The sequence below is a fragment of the Erpetoichthys calabaricus genome, chromosome 1 (genome assembly GCF_900747795.2).
Source record: "Erpetoichthys calabaricus chromosome 1, fErpCal1.3, whole genome shotgun sequence".
NCBI lineage: Eukaryota > Metazoa > Chordata > Cladistia > Polypteriformes > Polypteridae > Erpetoichthys > Erpetoichthys calabaricus.
In genome coordinates, this window is record NC_041394.2 from 214,342,529 (window position 1) to 214,364,225 (window position 21,697).

General features: G+C 36.4%; 1 protein-coding gene across 3 annotated transcripts in view; it reads right to left on the minus strand.

Annotated features, from left to right (window-relative positions):
• Positions 1 to 20,693, minus strand: part of tspan33a (tetraspanin 33a) — a 57,500-nt gene extending 36,807 nt beyond the window's left edge. For all 3 annotated transcript variants that reach the window (XM_051923996.1, XM_028811511.2, XM_028811502.2), the window contains exon 1: positions 20,352 to 20,693. In XM_051923996.1, the coding sequence (XP_051779956.1) occupies positions 20,352 to 20,447 (96 nt within the window). In that variant the 5' untranslated portion in view covers positions 20,448 to 20,693. The remainder of the gene's footprint in view (positions 1 to 20,351) is intronic.
• Positions 20,694 to 21,697: the final 1,004 nt, after the last annotated feature.

Consider the following 21,697-nt stretch of genomic DNA (forward strand, 5'->3'; position numbering starts at 1 on the left):
TAATTACACCTCAAGAATTACGAATGTGTAGTTGATACACTTAAGAAAAAAAAAAACACCTGTATAAATATAGTAAATGTATATTTAACAGCAAAAAGCTGTAGTGCAAATAATGATTTAAATCTATTAAAACATACAAGTGAATGTATATTTACATTTTAAGCAGTTTTTAATTGCCAGTATCAATTGAGTGTGTGAGAATATATTTTTTTTGTTGTTTTGATATTATATTTATTTTGTTTTTAATTAAGCATTGTTTCAGATAGGTACATTACAGAAAAATATAAATAATATGACAGCTTATAATTGTGAGATGCGTTTTATTTTCTTTCATGCCATAGTATTATGGATAAATATTTTTGTACATATTTTATTAACGTATTTATTTTAATAAAATTTTATTTATTTTAGTATTTTATAGTCACTGAACAATAAGCCTACAAAATTTCATTTTATTAATAAAAAATGAACAGTTAAACCTGTGGTCAATAGTTTAATTATAAAAATGCACTTTAATATAGGTCATAAAACTTTCATTTGTCTGGTTATGCAGGAGAATAGTGTAAAAAAAGTTTTTTTAAAAGGTTTGGTACATCCTTACCCAGCATACCCAACATGCTAGTCTCATAACGGAAATTATACAGAACACAACATGGTGGAGTAGCGGTTGACAATGCTCCCCCAGAACTCCAGGAGGTTGGGTGTGAATTCCATTCTGGTTGGTATCCATGTCAGGTTTATATGTTCTCCCCAATCTGTACAACAGAAACATCTGCAGGTTTAACTATAAACAGTCTAAGCATGACTGACTGTGGGTGTGTGAGTGAATGAATGAATGAGCCCTGTGATGGACTGGTGCCTCTTCCAGGCTATTTCCTACTTTGCACCAGGTGCTAGTAGGATATGATCCATCTACCCTCAGTCCTACATTGGATTAAACTGGTCACAAAAAAGATTGTCAAATGATGAGTTCTCACTTACTGCTCGTGAGATGCTCTCTATTTAACTAAAGTATTATATTGGAATAAATGCATCAGAAAATGAACTGACAAATAGTGTGTGTTCTTAGTTTAACAGACCAAATAATTACACTCTAGCACTGTGTGCTGTCACCTGATGGGCTGGAGGTAGTAAACTAACAGCCAACCAGGTCTCCAAAAATTCACCTCCTTAAATTTGACAAACTCTTACAGCTCCTGGCTTGATATGTTGAGCTGTGCTCTGATGGTCTTCCCGCCAACATTCAGTGGCCTCTCTCTCTCTCTTTCTCTCTCACTCCACTGCTCTAGCTCTCCAAAGACCAGCAGGTGTCTCTGGTGCACACTGGGTTGCATGTGCTCTAGTGTCACGCTTCTTTCTCTCAATCTCTGTTATTTAGAGTGTAGCCCTTGTACCAGTGTCATGCCAAAGTGTTGCTTGTTTTGTGAACATTAAATTTGTTGCTGCATTGTTTATCACACGTGAGTCACGAATAAAAAAATTGTTAACAAGACCTAAAAACTGCCATCATTTTCTTCATACAGTTAGGTCCATAAATATTTGGACAGAGACAACTTTTTTCTAATTTTGTTTCTGTACATTACCACAATGAATTTTAAACGAAACAACTCAGATGCAGTTGAAGTGCAGACTTTCAGCTTTAATTCAGTGGGGTGAACAAAACGATTGCATAAAAATGTGAGGCAACTAAAGCATTTTGTTAACACAATCCCTTCATTTCAGGGGCTCAAAAGTAATTGGACAAATTAAATAACTGGAAATAAAATGTTCATTTCTAATACTTGGTTGAAAACCCTTTGCTGGCAATGACAGCCTGAAGTCTTGAACTCATGGACATCACCAGATGCTGGGTTTCCTCCTTTTTAATGCTCTGCCAGGCCTTTACTGCAGCGGTATTCAGTTGCTGTTTGTTTGTGGGCCTTTCTGTCTGAAGTTTAGTCTTCAACAAGTGAAATGCATGCTCAATTGGGTTAAGATCAGGTGACTGATTTGACCATTCAAGAATTTTCCACTTCTTAGCTTTAATAAACTCCTGGGTTGCTTTGGCTGTATGTTTAGGGTCATTGTCCATCTGTATCATGAAACGCCGCCCAATCAATTTGACTGCATTTAGCTGGATTTGAGCAGACAGTATGTCTCTGAACACCTCAGAATTCATTCGTTTGCTTCTGTCCTGTGTCACATCATCAATAAACACTAGTGTCCCAGTGCCACTGGCAGCCATGTACGCCCAAGCCATCACACTGCCTCCACCGTGTTTTACAGATGATGTGGTATGCTTTGGATAATGAGCTGTTCCATGCCTTCTCCATACCTTTTTCTTGCCATCATTCTGGTAGAGTTGAACTTGGTTTCATCTGTCCAAAGAATGTTTTCCCAGAACTGTGCTTGCTTTTTTAGATGTTCTTTAGCAAAGTCCAATCTAGCCTTTCTATTCTTGAGGCTTATGAGTGGCTTGCACCTTGTAGTGCACCCTCTGTATTTACTTTCATGCAGTCTTCTCTTTATGGTAGACTTGGATATCGATATGCCTACCCCCTGGAGAGTGTTGTTCACTTGGTTGGCTGTTGTGAAGGGGTTTCTCTTCATCATGGAAATGATTCTGTGACAATCCACCACTGTTGTCTTCTGTGGACGTCCAGGTCTTTTTGTGTAGCTGAGTTCACCAGTCCTTGCTTTCTTTCTCAGGATGTACCAAACTGTAGATTTTGCCACTCGTAATATTGTAGCAATTTCTCGGATGGGTTTTTTTCTGTTTTCGCAACTTAAGGATGGCCTGCATGGAGAGCTCCTTTGACCGCATGTTGTCTGTTCACAGCAAAATCTTCCACATGCAAGCACCACACCTCAAATCAACTCCAGGCCTTTTATCTGCTTAATTGTTAATGACATAACGACGGACTTGCCCACACCTGCCCATGAAATAGCCTTTGAGTCAATTGTCCAATTACTTTTGAGCCCCTGAAATGAAGGGATTGTGTTAAAAAAAATGCTTCAGTTGCCTCACATTTTTATGCAATAGTTTTATTCACCCCACTGAATTAAAGCTGAAAGTTTGCACTTCAACTGCATCTGAGTTGTTTCATTTAAAATTCATTGTGGTAATGTACAGAACCAAAATTAGAAAAAAAGTTGTCTCTGTCCAAATATTTATGGACCTAACTGTATACCTAACTGACTAAGAAACTAAAGTATACTCAAAATAGCAAGTCAAGAAAAAGCACTATTAACAGTTTCATTGTCATTGTTTTTACAAACAATTTCTGTTAATTTTAAATTACTCAGAACTGAAAAGTGGAACAAACTATGAGCAAATTCTTTCTGTCTGAAGACAACTAACATTACCATTAATTATTAACTGAAACCTTACATATGAATGATTTACATGTAATGAGAAATGCAATAAAATGTTCTTGTGGTCCTATTTGTTTCACTTTTAAGCTGTACATTTTCAGCTAAGAAGTGACCTGTATTTTAAGAAAGAAAGAAAGAAAGAAAGAAAGTGGGATACCTTTAGACAGAAGACAAAAAAGACCCTTTTGAGCTGCTGTTCACACAGTCTAGTGTTACCTAATTACCATAATTTCTGAATGCATGGGTCTTAATGCTGCTAAGCAACAGTGGATTTAAAAGGCTCTCTGAATGGCAGTCAGCAAGAGTAGTATATGAAACTACAAAAAAGTGAAACTCATCAAGCCTCCACTGAAACCAACTGAAGTAAAATGTTAATGGCGTCTATCTATACGACCTCCCCTCCTTTACAGTTCAAGAAGTGATTCAATGTAGTGAAACACAAACCGTGAAAGCACAAAATAATGTGTTAAAGGTTAAACAATGAACTGGTATTTTGATTTAAATATGAAATTCATTTCCATCCATAATTCAAATCATACCTGGTAAATATAGTTCTGTTGAAAGTTATCAGTAAGTAATTCTGGTCATTCATGACCATCATTTCTCTGAATTTTAGCAAACCTTTTAAAAAGTATAATAGGCCCAAAGGGCATAACTCTAAAATACTCCTAAGAGTTACAACCCATGATAACCTGTAATTTTGGCAATAATGATTAGTATTTAATCTGTAGATGACAGGCCTATAAAATTAACTATTAGCTAGCTAAAAAAGAACGAAAGAATAAAGTTTAAATATATATATTAGGTATATCTGAAATGCTTGTATACAAATTAACATATAGAAGCATGTAATGTATGATGTGTAATTTCAGTCTTTTCAATTAATGTGATTGTTTTATTTCTCTTTTTATTGTACTTCTGTTTTAGCCAGTGTTTCTGTCCCAAATAGAGGACACTAGCATATTTTATTTTCTTGGAGTGGCATTAGAAAGCAGGCTGGAAAGGAAGGATTTGAATCCGTCAGGAAAATTTAATCAAATATCATCAACAGCGACAAGAATATTCCAATAGATTAACATACATACAGGGATAAAAAAGTGGCAGAGTATATCCTGGCAGAGTTGCCATTTAATCTAACCTGCAAAACTTCTGGGATGTTGGAGAAAAATCTCATGCAGTCATGGGAAACACTTGTGATAGCCAAAGACAACTGATTGAAAGGTTCTAGCACAGGATCTGTGAGTCAGCAGCCCTAACTACTGCACCATCATGCCATAATCCACAGATTTAATTCCTGTAGTGTTTGGGTCTGCTTCACAGCTAAACAGGTCACAACACAAGGAGTTACATTGGTAAAGTGTATTATCACTCCTGAGAGCGATGGAGACAGTTTTTATGTCTTTTAATTAGTCACATAAATTTACATTTGCCATTTCTAATATGGTAAAATCAATCTCTTTGTTTGTTATTTACTTTATGTAAAAAGAGACAGACAAAAGTGATAAACAATGCATAAATTTCAAAACAGTTATGGGCTGTTATATCACAGCTCACAAAGTATTTTCTAATACATGCGTATTGTTTTCTCGTACACATAGTATATGAGAAATTATAGGAATTGTGAAAAAATTCGACCTCGAGATTTTGATGAATCTTGATGTTTTAGACGTTCCAGAGTCCAAAAATACCATTTTTGAAATTATGTCTGTCTGTGTGTAAACACGATATTTCAAAAACACTTTGACCTAGGTCAATGAGATTTTGTACACATGCTTTATATTAAAAATAAGGACTCCTAACAACTTTTGGCCACTTTAACTGAATACTTTTGTGAATTTTCAAGTAAACTATGGTGATAAATACAGATAAATGATTCAATCTTTGTATAGATATTTATAATGATAAAAAGCAAACAGATATGAAATTTGAGAAAAATTACTCAACCACAAGTAGTTTTTTATTTAAACAACCATCCAAATTTTTTGTATCATGGAAATATAAATGTGTACACGATATTAAAAACTATATTCAAAATAATGCATATTTTTTCAATAACTATTATTAATTTTATTTCAATTTATACATCATCAGTTTAACAATAATGTGTAAACATTGAACATGCCATGTAAATATAAAGATGTTATGGGAACAATAAGCTGCTATGTCCCTGTCGTGTTCCTGGTAATACATTTAATTTTATGATTTATTTTTTTTATTTCCTCCATCATTTTCATAATTAAATATAACTAAATGCATTTTTACTGTGGTGGGTTGGCACCCTGCCCAGGATTGGTTCCCTGCCTTGTGCCCTGTGTTGGCTGGGATTGGCTCCAGCAGACCCCCCGTGACCCTGTTTGGATTCAGCGGGTTGGAAAATGGATGGATGGATGGATGGATAAATGCATTTTTACCTATAGCAAATTATTGCAAAAAATATATAATACTAACACTTTTTCTATGTTTTAAGGTGACTATAACTCTTTTTACTTTGCACATAATCTAGGTAATGCATATGTAATCATGAAAAATTCCACCACTGTTTTTGACCTCCCTAAGTGTGAAAATATCACTTTAATATAAAGTTTGATTATAAATAGGAGATAAATGATTGTGTATCAATTATTTATGATGAGAAACAAAGACATATGATATTTGAGAAATATTGCACAACTGGAAGTAGTTACCTTTTCCTCTACCTCAGCATACGAGAAAATCGAGAAGAGCACCCTCACAATATTTTTATACGTATAGTTTACTGACTTGTAGATCTAATTGAACTGGACAGAAACTATAATCTTTCTTAAAGGAGAAAAATAAACAACCCGATTTGACAAAGCTGATGAAATATAATTCAAAAATGACTTATATTTTACAAAATTTCAACTGGGCAGATTATGACTGGTAATCTTTTACTGATTACTTAGGAAACTAAAAATCAAAACCCTATTTATTATGCTAGAAGACATTACATTTTTAATTTCTACCCAGGCAGAAGTCCTTCAGAGCATTCCTTGGATTTGTAAGAGTGCCATACATCTTCTGTAAAGGCTATTCAGAATAAGTTTTTGAAGTAATATTTAATGTATGGCAGTGTTATAACAATACAACTTATTTTTTGTATAGTGCTCTTTACAGGTGCAGAATGCAGTGAACAATTCTCAGTTAAAATAAAAGGATAAATTATACTGATTGCCCTGTGGGGGGCTGGTGCCCTGCCCGGAGTTTGTTTCCTGCCTTGTGCCCTGTGCTGGCCAGGATTGGCTCCAGCAAATCCCTGTGACCCTGTAGTTAGGATATTGCGGGTTGAATAATGGATGGATGGATTATACTGATTACTAAATACAGAACTAGTACACATAAAAACGCAGATTTGTTAAAACACATAATAAAACAAGGTAGAAACTGATTAAACAAAAATGCAAACCAACAATTAATTAAGTGATAAACTGTGGCCAGTTAACAATGGAGGAGATTAAAACTGTAAAAGAGAAAGTCAAAAATAAAGTCACAGTCCTAGACATTTCGGCCAACTGGCTGCCTACCCACTCCTGGGTTTTCTATAGTAGAGTCCATGCTGGCCGTCCAATTTGATGAGACAATCTTTCCATGCAGTGATTGCAATGCTCCTTTGTAACATATCCAGACAGACTTTCATCCATTCAAAATGCTGATCTAGAGAAGTTCTTTAGTATTAGACAACATTTATCAGCCTAAATTGTGCTGCACATCGTGGCTGCAAATGACATTGTAATGTTGCCAATATTTAACTCTGATATTGCCCACATAAATGCTAGTATGTGACGTCACAGTGATTAATGTAAATCCAATACAGAATGCTAACACCAGGTATTAAACTCTTTTGCCAATGTAATGAGTCATGACATTAAACTGTTCCATCACTGAAATTTATGTGCAGTCATATTAACCATGCCTCTATGAAAACTCTTTCTCCATAAAGTGTTTAAATATACCTTTACTGTTATTAGCATTTATAACAGCTGACAAAAACAGCAATTACATTGATATTAAAATATAATAGTCTGTTAAACCACTAAACCTACAGTAATAAAATATGTTTTATATTTAATCAGCACAAATTTGGGAAAATATTCATAACACAAATTTAAATGAAATGTTGTTTGCTCATTTAAGAAATACTTTGCCATAAAGTATTTTACATATATTTACATATGTTATAGATTCCACAAATAAAATTAAAATGAATGTGCTAAACTTTACTCCTGTAGTATTGCCAAATTTCATGATTAACTGTCAACTGTCATTTACAATGGAGCAGCACAGTGGCACTAAGGATACATGCAGCTTATGTGAATTGTCGTTACTAAATAGGCCCTAGTGTGTGTGTTATGTGTGTTCACATAAAACAACCTAAAAATAAGTGTCATGCCTTCATGGTACATACTACATCTTGGTGGTGCTGATTTTTTTGTTGTTTTAATTTTTAGCAGGGGGACCTTCCAACAAGGGAATAATGATATGTTTGGGATCTTCCCATTGTTTGTCAGCCTTAAAGTCCAAATCACTCTGAAGAGTGTGGCTTGTTCCACTAGTCATTTCAATTACACCCTCAGTACCTATTTAGGAGTTTCTCTGAATCGTACCCTCTAAACACCTCCAACCATGAGTGCTGCGGTTTCCTAGTAGGACTAAAGAATTTGCAGATGATTCAATGACCACATTCAATGTTTCTAAAAAGTCAAACCCTTTTGTCCCAAATGGTATGGTACTCGGCTGCTTTCGGTGGGGTGTATTCCCACATCTGCCCAAAGACTCTGCCATGAGAAGAAAACAAGTAAACGACCCTTGATCGAGAAATGTGGTTCTAAATTCATTCCCATGTAATAAATTATATATAGCAATTGTTTATCAATTTTATGTCTTAGAGTTTGATCCTTCCCTATTTAAAATATTACATTCAACCTCACTAGAGCTAGTTTTGAATGTCAAGGTGTAGCATGACTAAACTTATCCCACTCTTGTTAGTCATCCTATTGGTATTGCACCCAATCTCTCATCCTTTGCTTTTAGGGTGAACCATCCAACTCTTAATAACTTACTGGCTGATCATTAACAAGTCACACATGTCACCAAGTACTTGCTAGTGAACACTAACATCCAGGCCCACACAAGGAGTAGGTCTCACTCTCTGGTTTAAGAATCTGTTAGATTTAGAAGAATCATGAGAGTCATAGTTTTGATTAATTTACCATGTGTATTCTTATCACATCCATGTACCACTAGCCAATATAGCTGTAAGGATCATAGAAGCACTCAAAGTCCTCTGCTGTACAAGGTCAAAATCTTTGGACAGGCTTTTACTTAATAATATTACTTATTAGAAAAGAAATATTCTTGATGTAAACATATTAGAACATTTATTTCTAATAAGCAATATTATAAAGAGAATCAAGCCTTTTTTTGACAGCATGAACGCTATAGATGTTCTCAATCTTTCAAGAAGCTCAGTGTGTCTGAGAAAAGAAAACTGTATTGTGTTATGCCCTACATTACAAATCATGTCAGAAATTTTTAAAACCAAATTTCTGCCTGAACTTCACTTTAATACAGTAAAGATCTACAGGTCAGGTCAGGTCAGGTTGGAGATCATACACTTGTATAGTGAGTTGTTGCACTCGCCACACGACGAAACAATTCAGGATCCTGATTGGCTGCTAACCAGGCAGACACGTGTTCCAGACCCACGCTCTGGAAATGACTATCTGCCGCAGCCAGGTGTTATGTGGGCATCCCCTTGGCCTGGTCAAGCCAATCAGGTCCTCAACAATGAGGATCCTGAGAGCCAGATCCCCATCAGGGAATCGTGCCATAACTGTGCAGGTAATGTGCCTCATTTGGGACTCCATGAGCAACCACTCATTCGACACAAAGTCAAACCAGCGGTACCCAAGGATTCTCTGAAGAGACACAGTATCAAAGGAGTCCAGTCTTCGTCTCAGGTCACTGGATAGCGTACATGTCTTGCAACCATATAGCAAGACAGGAAGCACCAGGACTCTAAAGACTTGGACCTTCATCCTTCTGTATAGATATTGGAAGTGCCACACACCCCTTCCCAGGGACCTCATGACCCCCCCATGCACTCCCAGTCCATTTACTGACTTCAAAGGAAGAGTCATCAGAGACATGAAAGTCACTGCCAAGGTAAGTAAACCTCTCGACAAGGTCAAAACCCTCTCCGCAGACAGATGTGTTTGTCTGATGTTTGTAATAGATCTCAAATACACTGGAATATAACAGATCTCTTTTTGACTTAGATAGATAGATAGATAGATAGATAGATAGATAGATAGATAGATAGATAGATAGATAGATATGTAAGGAGTGACTAATTTGATAGATAGACAGATAGATAGATAGAACTTTATTTGTCCCCAAGTGGAAAATTTCGCTTTTTGCAGAAACTCTTTAAAAAAATACATACATACAGTGGTGTGAAAAACTATTTGCCCCCTTCCTGATTTCTTATTCTTTTGCATGTTTGTCACACAAAATGTTTCTGATCATCAAACACATTTAACCATTAGTCAAATATAACACAAGTAAACACAAAATGCAGTTTGTAATGGTTTTTATTATTTAGGGAGAAAAAAAAATCCAAACCTACATGGCCCTGTGTGAAAAAGTAATTGCCCCCAGAACCTAATAACTGGTTGGGCCACCCTTAGCAGCAATAACTGCAATCAAGCGTTTGCGATAACTTGCAATGAGTCTTTGACAGCGCTCTGGAGGAATTTTGGCCCACTCATCTTTGCAAAATTGTTGTAATTCAGCTTTATTTGAGGGTTTTCTAGCATGAATCGCCTTTTTAAGGTCATGCCATAGCATCTCAATTGGATTCAGGTCAGGACTTTGACTAGGCCACTCCAAAGTCTTCATTTTGTTTTTCTTCAGCCATTCAGAGGTGGATTTGCTGGTGTGTTTTGGGTCATTGTCCTGTTGCAGCACCCAAGATCGCTTCAGCTTGAGTTGACGAACAGATGGCCGGACATTCTCCTTCAGGATTTTTTGGTAGACAGTAGAATTCATGGTTCCATCTATCACAGCAAGCCTTCCAGGTCCTGAAGCAGCAAAACAACCCCAGACCATCACACAACCACCACCATATTTTACTGTTGGTATGATGTTCTTTTTCTGAAATGCTGTGTTCCTTTTACGCCAGATGTAACGGGACATTTGCCTTCCAAAAAGTTCAACTTTTGTCTCATCAGTCCACAAGGTATTTTCCCAAAAGTCTTGGCAATCATTGAGATGTTTCTTAGCAAAATTGAGATGAGCCCTAATGTTCTTTTTGCTTAACAGTGGTTTGCGTCTTGGAAATCTGCCATGCAGGCCGTTTTTGCCCAGTCTCTTTCTTATGGTGGAGTCGTGAACACTGACCTTAATTGAGGCAAGTGAGGCCTGCAGTTCTTTAGACGTTGTCCTGGGGTCTTTTGTGACCTCTCGGATGAGTCGTCTCTGCGCTCTTGGGGTAATTTTGGTCGGCCGGCCACTCCTGGGAAGGTTCACCACTGTTCCATGTTTTTGCCATTTGTGGATAATGGCTCTCACTGTGGTTCGCTGGAGTCCCAAAGCTTTAGAAATGGCTTTATAACCTTTACCAGACTGATAGATCTCAATTACTTCTGTTCTCATTTGTTCCTGAATTTCTTTGGATCTTGGCATGATGTCTAGCTTTTGAGGTGCTTTTGGTCTACTTCTCTGTGTCAGGCAGCTCCTATTTAAGTGATTTCTTGATTGAAACAGGTGTGGCAGTAATCAGGCCTGGGGGTGGCTACGGAAATTGAACTCAGGTGTGATACACCACAGTTAGGTTATTTTTTAACAAGGGGGCAATTACTTTTTCACACAGGGCCATGTAGGTTTGGATTTTTTTTCTCCCTAAATAATAAAAACCATCATTTAAAAACTGCATTTTGTGTTTACTTGTGTTATATTTGACTAATGGTTAAATGTGTTTGATGATCAGAAACATTTTGTGTGACAAACATGCAAAAGAATAAGAAATCAGGAAGGGGGCAAATAGTTTTTCACACCACTGTAAATAGATAGATAAGTAAATAAATAACTTAATAAATAAATATACACACACACTTCGGCCTGAACAAAGAAGAAAATTGTGAAGAGAGAAAACTTCTGACTTGGCTGTCACAGTCACATTGAGGCATTATGCAGGCGTTTTACAGTTGGTTTAAAGAAGCCCTGGGAGTGTTTTTTCACACACTTCTACTGAGTAATTCATTAGCTGAAAGTACTCAGTATTAGTGTGTCAGAGAGAGGATGTGCAACATTGTTCATGAAGGCAGATTTGTTTTCATTCTCTCCTTGGTTACAACTGAGCATGCCCTTTAAATTAGCTTATTGATTCGCTGTGCCTATCTTAAAGTGATGTTACCAGCTCAGCACACCACAGCATAGGAAATTGCACTGGCCATCACAGAGTTGTAGAAGATGTAAAAGACATCACTGCTCACAGTAAAGAAACTGTCTCTTAATGAAGAACAGCCTGTTCTGCCCTTTCTTATAAAGTTTCTCTGTGTTCTGAGACCAGTCCAATATGATCATTAATGTGGACACCCAAGTACTTGTAGAAGTAGACCACTTCTGCATCTACTTCCTGAACAGTTTGCTCTTTGCAGTGGTGAAAGTCAATGACCAGTTCTTTGGTTTTGCCGATGTTAAGATACAGACAATTAATTCTCTTTGCACCTAGAAACTAAGCTCTTAACACTGAATGAGATGCTGCCTACAGAAGCAAAATTCTATTGCATTCAAAAATCTTTTGAGTATTGAAGAGGTAATTTCATTGGAGTTACAAGATTCACAATATTTTAGAAGAACAAAAAGGCTAAGGTGCTGATTCATTCACAGAGGTTCCATAAAATGCCTTTAAGGCAGGCAAATTTGGAGGAAAGGAGCAAGACAGTTTTTGCAATGTAATTATTGTATATGCCAAAAAAAATAGATGAAGTGGCCTTTTCTGTAATACTCAGTAAAATAAATTAATAATTTTAATAGCCAAAATCTTAATATTATATAAAAAGTTCAAAATCAAACATTTTCAATGTAGTGAACAGTTCAATAACAGTAATGTCGAGAAATGGATAGCTGAGCATCAAGTAATACTAATGCTTTTCCTGTGCATTCAGGCAGTTACAAAACAACAAAGAAGTTTGTCAAATGCAAGATAATTCAGGCCATCATGTACTCTTTGTTAACTGAGTTGACCCAACATCTCATCCAGATACTATTTAAAACTTCTCAACCGTTAATGGTTTCACTGCAGGACATACTAGTTTGTCCCAGACTTCCATAATCCTTTGTGTAAGAAAGTGATTATTACCTTACATTTTAAAGTCTCTTCTCCTTATTTTCCAACAATCCATTTGAGTGAATCATTCCAAATTTAATTAAAAGACCTGAGGAATCAACTACATTGATGCCTTTGAGAATTCTAAAGATGTAGATGAATTCCTCATGCAGGTATTCTCTTCTCAAGACTAGATTAGATTACAGAAACTTTATTAATCCCTTTATTAATAAATCCCTGAGCCTGTCTGAATAGCACATGGTCTTTGGTCCTGGGATGTACCTGGAGTCTCATCTCTGCACAAAATTCAGTGCTGCCAACTAAGTCTTTTATGCAACGTGGTGACCAGAACTGCACACGGTACTCTAGATGCTATCTTATGTGTCCATTGCAAAGTTTCTGCATAACATGTCTTAATTTATGTTCTCTGGTTTTTCCAATAAAATTTTACATGTTTTTACTTATTTAATTGCGTCAAAAAATTTTTAAAATGAGAATACTATCTAAAATTAAGCCACTAAATCTGTTTCAGAGGTTGCTTCCAGCAGGCCATCTTGAAGTTATAATTAATGTCCCTCGTGCCCATGTGCTGAATTTTGCACTTGCCTACATGAGACTGCACTTTGCAAGTGTTTTGATAATTACTTTAGTCTTTCTGAATTATCTGTGCTGCTTACTCAGTGGCTACTATCCCTCCAAAATCTGCAGATTTACTAACTAGACCAAAATCAATGTGATTAATATAAATTTAGATAATGTAACCATCTAGGCACAGACATCTGGGGAACTTTTTGATGACCAATGTAACACAATCTACTCCTATCTGTACTCCTTTCTGCATTCACATGCTATAGGTACTTTACTGCTTAGCTTGTTGACAAAAGGAGCAAAATAACACTATTATTAACACTGCCCTGGGTAGCAGTGAAATAGCTTTATATAGCAAAGTGGATACTGAATATGTAAATCGAGTATCCCTAGCCCAACTAGACATCCTAACTCCTAATGATCTAAATCACATGATTTATAGTCATTTACTTAGCTCTAATTGACAGTTCTTGTGTTGTAAGAGAACAAGCACAAATAAGAATTGGTAAGATAAGCAAATGCCCAAACAAGGTTACTTTGTTGTCCCAACTACAACTTCAGGCCAGGTCATCTCCTAATCTTCAAGTAGAAAAGAATTCACATATTCTAGTCAATAAACAACCAAATAACTGGAGTAAAGGTCCTCTACTACCAAGCAGAGGTTCTTAGTAGATTAGTACATTCCTTGCAAGATTCATTTAATTGAAGTAGTCTTTTTATTTTTATTGTGTGAAGTCAAGCCTTTTCAAGTTTTATGTACAGGAAATTTTCTACTGAAGTCCTTTATTTCCTTATTTCACAATGCAAATTGCCAAAATGCAACAAAACAGGTAACTAAAGGACACTGCTAACAGTCAAACTCACTGGATATTGTACCAGTAATAAAAAAGAGATCCCTTGAACTGCATCTGCAGAAGTTCAGCTGAGCAAAATTGGAAAGTGAGTTTGCCTCCAAGACAAAAGAAAATTGATAACAGTTTGCAAAAGAAACATGAAAAACAGAGACACTAACAATCTAGGCAAAACAAGTTGGTTCCCAGGAGACTTACTATAATATGAACTTGTATCTAGGCAAATGTTTTTCAAGATAATTATATACATTATATATAATTATATATCACATTGGTTTTTATCTTAACATAATTACATGTACAGTGACCCCCTTGTGGAAACAGTTCAGAGTGTATTTATATTAAACTCAGTCAGGTCATCTACTTGTTCCATATCTCTTGAAATGCAGAAGCATGGCACTGTAAAAGATTTAAGTTGTGCTGGGAGATTAATTGTATTTTCAATTTGATTGGATATTTAAGAAAAAAATCAATATGCAAAAACCAAAAGTGTGGTGTTCAGAACTTTTATTTGATTCTCCACAAATTCATCTGAACATTAAATAATGTTTGCAAAATCTCCAACTCTCTTTCTAAGCAGGGGGGTATTTTCCGTACGTTGCTTAAATCATCCGTGATCAGATGCCTCATCTTGGATGAATTAATGCCAGTGAAACTCATCTGGGATAAGTTGGTTTTTCAAATGCAGCGGTGTAGTAGATTAGTCTAGCTGGATCTAATCATCCGAGATGAATGTGCGCGCCCGCGCTGATTGAAAAGCCCATATATATTGAGTCTAGAAAACATGATCAGCAAGTCTTTGATAGGCTGCAACAAAATGACGAAAGAACGGGCGCATTTTTTTTTCACACAAGTGGAGCAGGACCTTTTATTCGAAGGACATGAAGAATTTCAAGATTTAATATGCACAAGGGGTAACACTGCAAAAGCAGCCCAAACCAGAAAAGACGGCTGGCAAAAAGGGGCCGACAAATTAAATGCGTGTGCATTGTTCTTACTGAAAGCAGCGTTTCATTTCCTATATATCAGATTAATTATTATTTAATATGTCATAATTCCAGATCAAACGTGAGCACAAGGAGAACACGGGAACAGGTTAAAGTGAAGTACAAGAATATACTTCAAACTGGTAAATATTGGTATATAACTATTTAAAGAATTGATGACATAAAGAATCATATATAATGTAAAGAACATTAATTTTAAAGCTAATAAGAAGGCAGACAAGCAAAAAACAGGTGAAGGTCTACGCGGTCCAGACCTAACCCCTGCAGAAGAGTTGGCTCTCCAGCAAAATGCCCATCGCCCTGTTTCTGAGGGCATTCCAGGGGGAAGCTCCTCCTCAGAACCAGTGGCAGGATGCAGTGGTCACTTCATTTCAGGTAAAGGATGGTCATTGCATATATTTGTCCTCCATGTGTGCCATAGGTATGTTCCATATAGCCCTCTTTTTTGTTGGGTCAGTTGCAGGGAATGTCATATCCCTTGAACCTGTGTCTGACCAACGAGATATTGACGAAGGCCAAATATTTGCTGAAGACACTGTGTCTGATTATTCATCAGGAGGAGAGGTACATTTTCCAAATAATGTTTGATCAAACTCCACTCTGATCAGTCCCATGTGCCCCAATCACATTTGGAAATCCTGGGTAATGAGAATGTTAGGCTGATTGTGAGATTCTTCATGGAACTGTGGGTGTTTTTGCCTGTGTATTACCTACCTGCAATGGCATGAAACGCCTCTTTTATTGTCTGCAAACGCAGGTGTCCAGGAAACACAATGAAAACCCGAAGGAAATATTTCAGAGCCAAACAGACTTTACGAATTGCCTGGCAAACTGCACTTTTAGATAGATTTTCTGCATATCCTACAGTATATAAAAAAGTGCCGCTTATAAAAAACCTCAAAGCAACGCATACTGTCTGTGTGGTTGTGAGAGCCCGACTTCGCCGAGTTTGACTTCGAATATAAGGTGCTAATAAATCTTTGAGGTACAATATTCCCTCTCGGCTAAAGCGGTATCTTTCGAAAAGAACTTCCTCCAGGAGCAATAAAGGATCTTGCCGATCGCGCAAAACCCTCTCTATATGAAATTCTCTTATAATTTGCGTACCGATATCAATTGGTCGCTCATTCATGAACGGCGAAGTCATGACTGAATGAATTCCATGCACCGTCACCGATTACGTGTGTAAACTAATCCTTGTTTACGTAGAACAAACCTGCTCCAAGCAGGTTTGAGGATTAGGATGTGTTGCTATGACAGCACTTCCAGCAAGAGTTTCGAAAAACCGACAGATCCAGGATCATGCCAAATCGTCAACAATTATATACAGCTAAACGACTAATCCACGTATGAAAAATACCCCCCAGGGCTACATTGATTCTGCCTGTGTTTTCTTTGGTGTTAGCAAATGGTTAGGTTTTACCCAGTATGACATTTGCAAGCAGTAAAAAAATGTAAAGATAAAGCATTGTAAGTGCCATAGAGGATGGGCAAACATTCTGACTGGGATGGAGGTTGATTTCTTGGAAGCAGTTAATTCCCCTGTATGACTGGTAGCAGTGTACCTCTCAATTTGTCCCAGTTTGGACACCAGCAGGGTTGCAGGGGATCTGAAGAACGGAAGTGCTCCCAACAGGCAGTGTAATGCTACCAGTAGCATTTTTGGGTCCAGCTTTAAAGAAGTCTGTCACCTATTCTCGGAAAATCAATGTCAGGAGGCAGCGGTCAACACTCACCAAGAGGAGCAGGAGGGGAGGAAGTGCTTGTAAAGAATTTGTAATTGTAGTATCACTGGCTTTGCACATTTGGAAGGTGTGGATATCATATAAAATCCCTTTATTTGAACCCAGGACAGTGTTGGGTGCTATTATATTTGAGGGTTTGTGCTCAGCGGTGCCACCATTTAGTTACAACACCTTACTGCATATGGAGTGGCCATACATTCACATGAAGCAAACTCAACATGCTCTCCCACCTGGCCGGGAGAATGGGACTCTGTTAGGCAAAGTTCCATAAAATGTTCACTGCTTGGTTGCATACTGTATGATCAAGCTGAAAGAGATGGCAGCTGATCTATACTGAAAATGCTACAAGCAAGATTTAAAACAGCAGCTTTTATAGTTTTCTTTTGTGTGAATTATTCAATAGTTGGAATTTTTGGTGGAAATAAAGAGACACCCAAAAGAAAAAGGAATCTTGTTATACTTCAAAAATGATTTGACCATTCCTTGACATCAATCTCTATCTAATTTCTATAAACATTTTGAGAATTTGTTTTAATCTATGGATGTTTTTCACATTGGTTGCCATTCAGTGTTGGGTGCCGTTCACTTAGAATCATTGTCAGTTCCCCATCAAAACATGAGATTAAAAACTTTCCCAGCCACCAATACAAACTAAATGGGTTAGCATAAAAAATCATTTTGGGTGGAGTATTCATTTTAAATCAAAACCTATGCAGAGATGATGAGAATGTGTGAACCATACAAGCTGACCTGCCCAGGGATTTGAGCACTGATTAGAACGGCAATGTTAATCACTGCAGAACAGCCTAGGCAACAGGTAAAATTTTTGATTTCTACTGAAATTTTTTATTAAGTATGCACATGAGGTTTTTATTAAGACTTTTAATAAGTAAGCTTTAAATATTTCATTAAGGATGCATATAGCAGTGAAAGCCAATGAAATGCGATTGCTTTTGTGAATGCAAGTTGTGGTGGTGGTGAGAGGTGTCATCTGATATTTCTATATTTAAATTTTTCTCTTGATGTTGTTTTTTTATTTTTGTGGATTTCTCTTTTAATGGTTATTCTTGGTTTGTTTAAGCCTTGGTTTCTCTTGCTCCTCCGGCACAATACAGGACTAGTGAAATCACTGGTATATTGTTTTCTGGTAATTTATATTGATACAACTGCATTGACTTGTGATGTGACATGTGAAAGAATAGTTTTTGTTATTAAAATATATAAAATTGCAACTGCTCCCCTTTAGGGAGTGCTTATACAGTAGCTGTTTTAGTAACTGCTCAATAAACTTAATTATACTGCCCCAGTCCTTGATCAAACTACATGACATGAGGAATGGGCATATGCAAAAGAGGCAATAGGATGTAGACTGGCTGATTTTCATTAAAAAAATGCAATTGGAACTGGCCGGAAGCAACCCAGTCGGGGCAAATCTAGAGTTGATTTGTGTCTTGATAATGCACATTTACTGTAAAACAATGTATGCACAGTTTACAAAAATATATAGTTTTCCAGCTGTGCTCTTCACCTCATTGCTTGTCTCCTTCCACAACTACCTTTTACCCCATGAGTGTGGTTTCATGTACCTTGTTTTGTGAATGCAACAAATGCCATTGTTGTTTTCAGAGTGATTCAAGCACAGATTGCTCTTTCAGGATTTAGACAGATCTGCTTTCATTTTATTACACAAACACACACACATCAACATGGATTTGGAATTACTAATTCATTTCCCTTCTTTGAGGAAGAAGAAGAAAACCCACATTCACTTTTGGGAAATTTGCAAACTCCACATTGATAACAGCCAGGCATGAGATTCAAACCCAAAGTTTCAGACATGTACGTGGTATTGTGTAATTTTACTTATTTATTTAAAACAAAACTCTGTCCTCAACATTCCATTTGAACAGACAAGTAAATGGGAACAAATCTTTGGTCAGAAGAAAAAATTGCGGTGATTCTGGGCTTAAATCTATTACTTCCACCTTCCTTTTGTTGTCTCAGAAACACAGAAGTAAACCAATTTGATGTACTCAGTTATCCTTAAATTATTTGTATTGAAATTAAATAGATGTGGATGTACAATTTATTATATTTTTTTATTCTGTATTTACCGTTATGAGCAATTTAGACTTTTAAATTATTTTTGTAGATTGGCCAACTTTGAATCTTTTAAAGTATTTATCAGATTTTCAATATTTGAGAAAACTTTTCAGGTGAAAGAAGTATGTTGATAATTCAACACTAAATTCCAAAGAACCTAAGGGAAAATTAATGCTATACGTGCAATTACAAAAGTGATAATTCTTTAAGAGGCACACTTATAACCCAGACATGGACACAACTAAAACAGTATTTAAGTATGGTGCTAGTGACACATTAGAAGGAAGTTAAACTAACAGCAGCCAAGCAGGACAGTTTTGTTATTCCTTCAGATATGGGAAGCTAAAAATACACTTGGCCATTTATACCAGTTGTTACTGCTCAGGACTACATGAAATTAGGAACTGAACTGAGTAACTGAAACATTAGCAATGGCCAAAATGAATTGCAGAAACTAACAGTAGGAAAAGACAGCAAAGTTTTTGATGTGCAATGTCAAGTGTTCCTCAATCAGTCTTACACAATGTAACATACTTTAAATATAATATACTCGTATTTTATCATGTTTATTATTCTCCTAATTTTCCCTGTATGAAAGGTGATGTTTATTGTAAATAAAGATGTATTGATCTTTACCTCCAAATTTTACTATGGGGAGTCAATCCATGGTGCAAGGCATGAACTATTATTACTTTGTTGGGAGACATATGGACTCAGTTTTTTTTTTAATGTATAAACCATTTAAATACAAACTACAATATACTTTCAAAGATACTCATTTAAAAAGTGTTTGTCAATGCAGTGTTTTTTTTTCATATATTAAGCTACAACCCAATAAAATCTGTGCAATAAAAATGCGATGATGTTTATTTTAAGGAGGAACTTTCAAATACTTAAAAAAATCACGGGCGTGGCTTTGCAAAATTAAAAAAATAAATAAAATAAAATCCCCCGGTAAAACCCAGAAAATTCCTACAAGAATCTGTCAGCGTCAGCTCCTACTATACATCTTAAGGGAATGAATAAGTGCAGTGTGACATTGCCACAATGTTCAAAAATAAGGAAATTCATTTTTTACACATTTTATGATGCGAATATGCAAACCACATTTGCCACAATCACAAGATTTTCATTTTTAACATTCTTTTCAATAGAGGATCACATCGATTACGACACAACTTTTTAAAGTCTGTGCAGATTTATGCAGTGTTACACAGTATAAGTTTCCAAGTTGGCAGAAGTACGCCCACTCATACAACTTGGACAGGTCAGAGTTTGCTTCTAGGTGCAATCGCTAAAGTCTTATAGAAGTATTGAAACTGTGACCGAAAATTTCAATCGATTGTGAACTTACCCAGAAGATCATATTGAAAATAAACAGCAAATATTTTAAGATGGGGCTGACGAAACTAAAATCCTCCTTGGACGTCGGATTGGGTCTCCGAGCCATTGTGTTAGACGTGAGTAAAGCGTTTCAGTCTGATAAACTTGCTTTTAAATTGCAAAGTTTAACCCGTGATACGTCGAACCAAGACAAGGCAGCGCATCCCCCTCCAGTGCAGTTAAGACATTCAAATATTTCAAATCATTCCTCGAAATGTGCAGAAATAAGTATTTGCTGTTACACTACGTGCCCACCACAGTTGTGAAATTTCGACAAAAAAAGTTGCCGACTTCCATTATTTAGTGCTCGCAGGTAAACGCCTACCTTTCTTTTTATTGGTTAACTCCAAAAAAAGGGCAGGTTTGACTGGTAGAGTGATAAGTAATTTAACCTATTAAAGAAGAGGAACGCATACACTTTCAAAAGTTGGGTTGTCGGGAAACTCACCTGTTTAGCTTCGTGATTGAAAGAGTTTGACTGGAGGTTACAGTTTCAGATGGAAAAGATCACGTATTTTTTCACCCTGGGGCTTATGGTAGGTTAATTAACAGCAAATACTTGTGCAAATAGTAATGATATATACAACTTTTAAATCTATAATCCATTTATTCGTCATGTTTTATGTTTTTTTGCGGAATTTTTTTTTATCGAAAAGGTCAATTGCATAACACATCTGAACTGACATTTCTGCAGTAGGTTCACTGGCGGAGTAGAATCGCAGCGGGTTGAGCTTTGGCGATACAAGTGTGCTTTACTCCATCGATGAGCTATAATATTATAACTCAGGTAATAATACCTGATAGATACACACTGTGGTAACTTAGAGTTGAGAGTTTAGGTTTTCAAACGCGCTCAGAGTATTTCGTTCGCTCCGAGCACAATCACCCACACGAATTTTCACTCTCTTCCTCTGATTATACTGACCACGAATGGCATCCTCTATTGACTGTAATCAGTTCTAAGGTAAGAGGTTAACATTTTATTATCAATAAAAATGCTAAACACATTGGAAAAGATTGTTAGTGTAGCTCTGCAAACTCGCTTGTGTCTTTTGAATGCTGTAACTGTGACGAGTATTTTATTCATGGACAAAATCTCAAGTCCCTTTATTAAATTTTTTGGCAGGTGATTACAGTTACACAAGCAGAAGTATGAAAAGCGAGTTGGTCCCCCCCCCAAAGCAGTTACCTCCGTTGTATTATTTTTTTATTTATTTTTATATTAATGTAATGTGTATTAGCAGTTAAACATTTTTTGGATAAAAAAACAGGAAGCATAGTGAGGATCCTTATCAGAATAGGGTAATATTAAGAGTG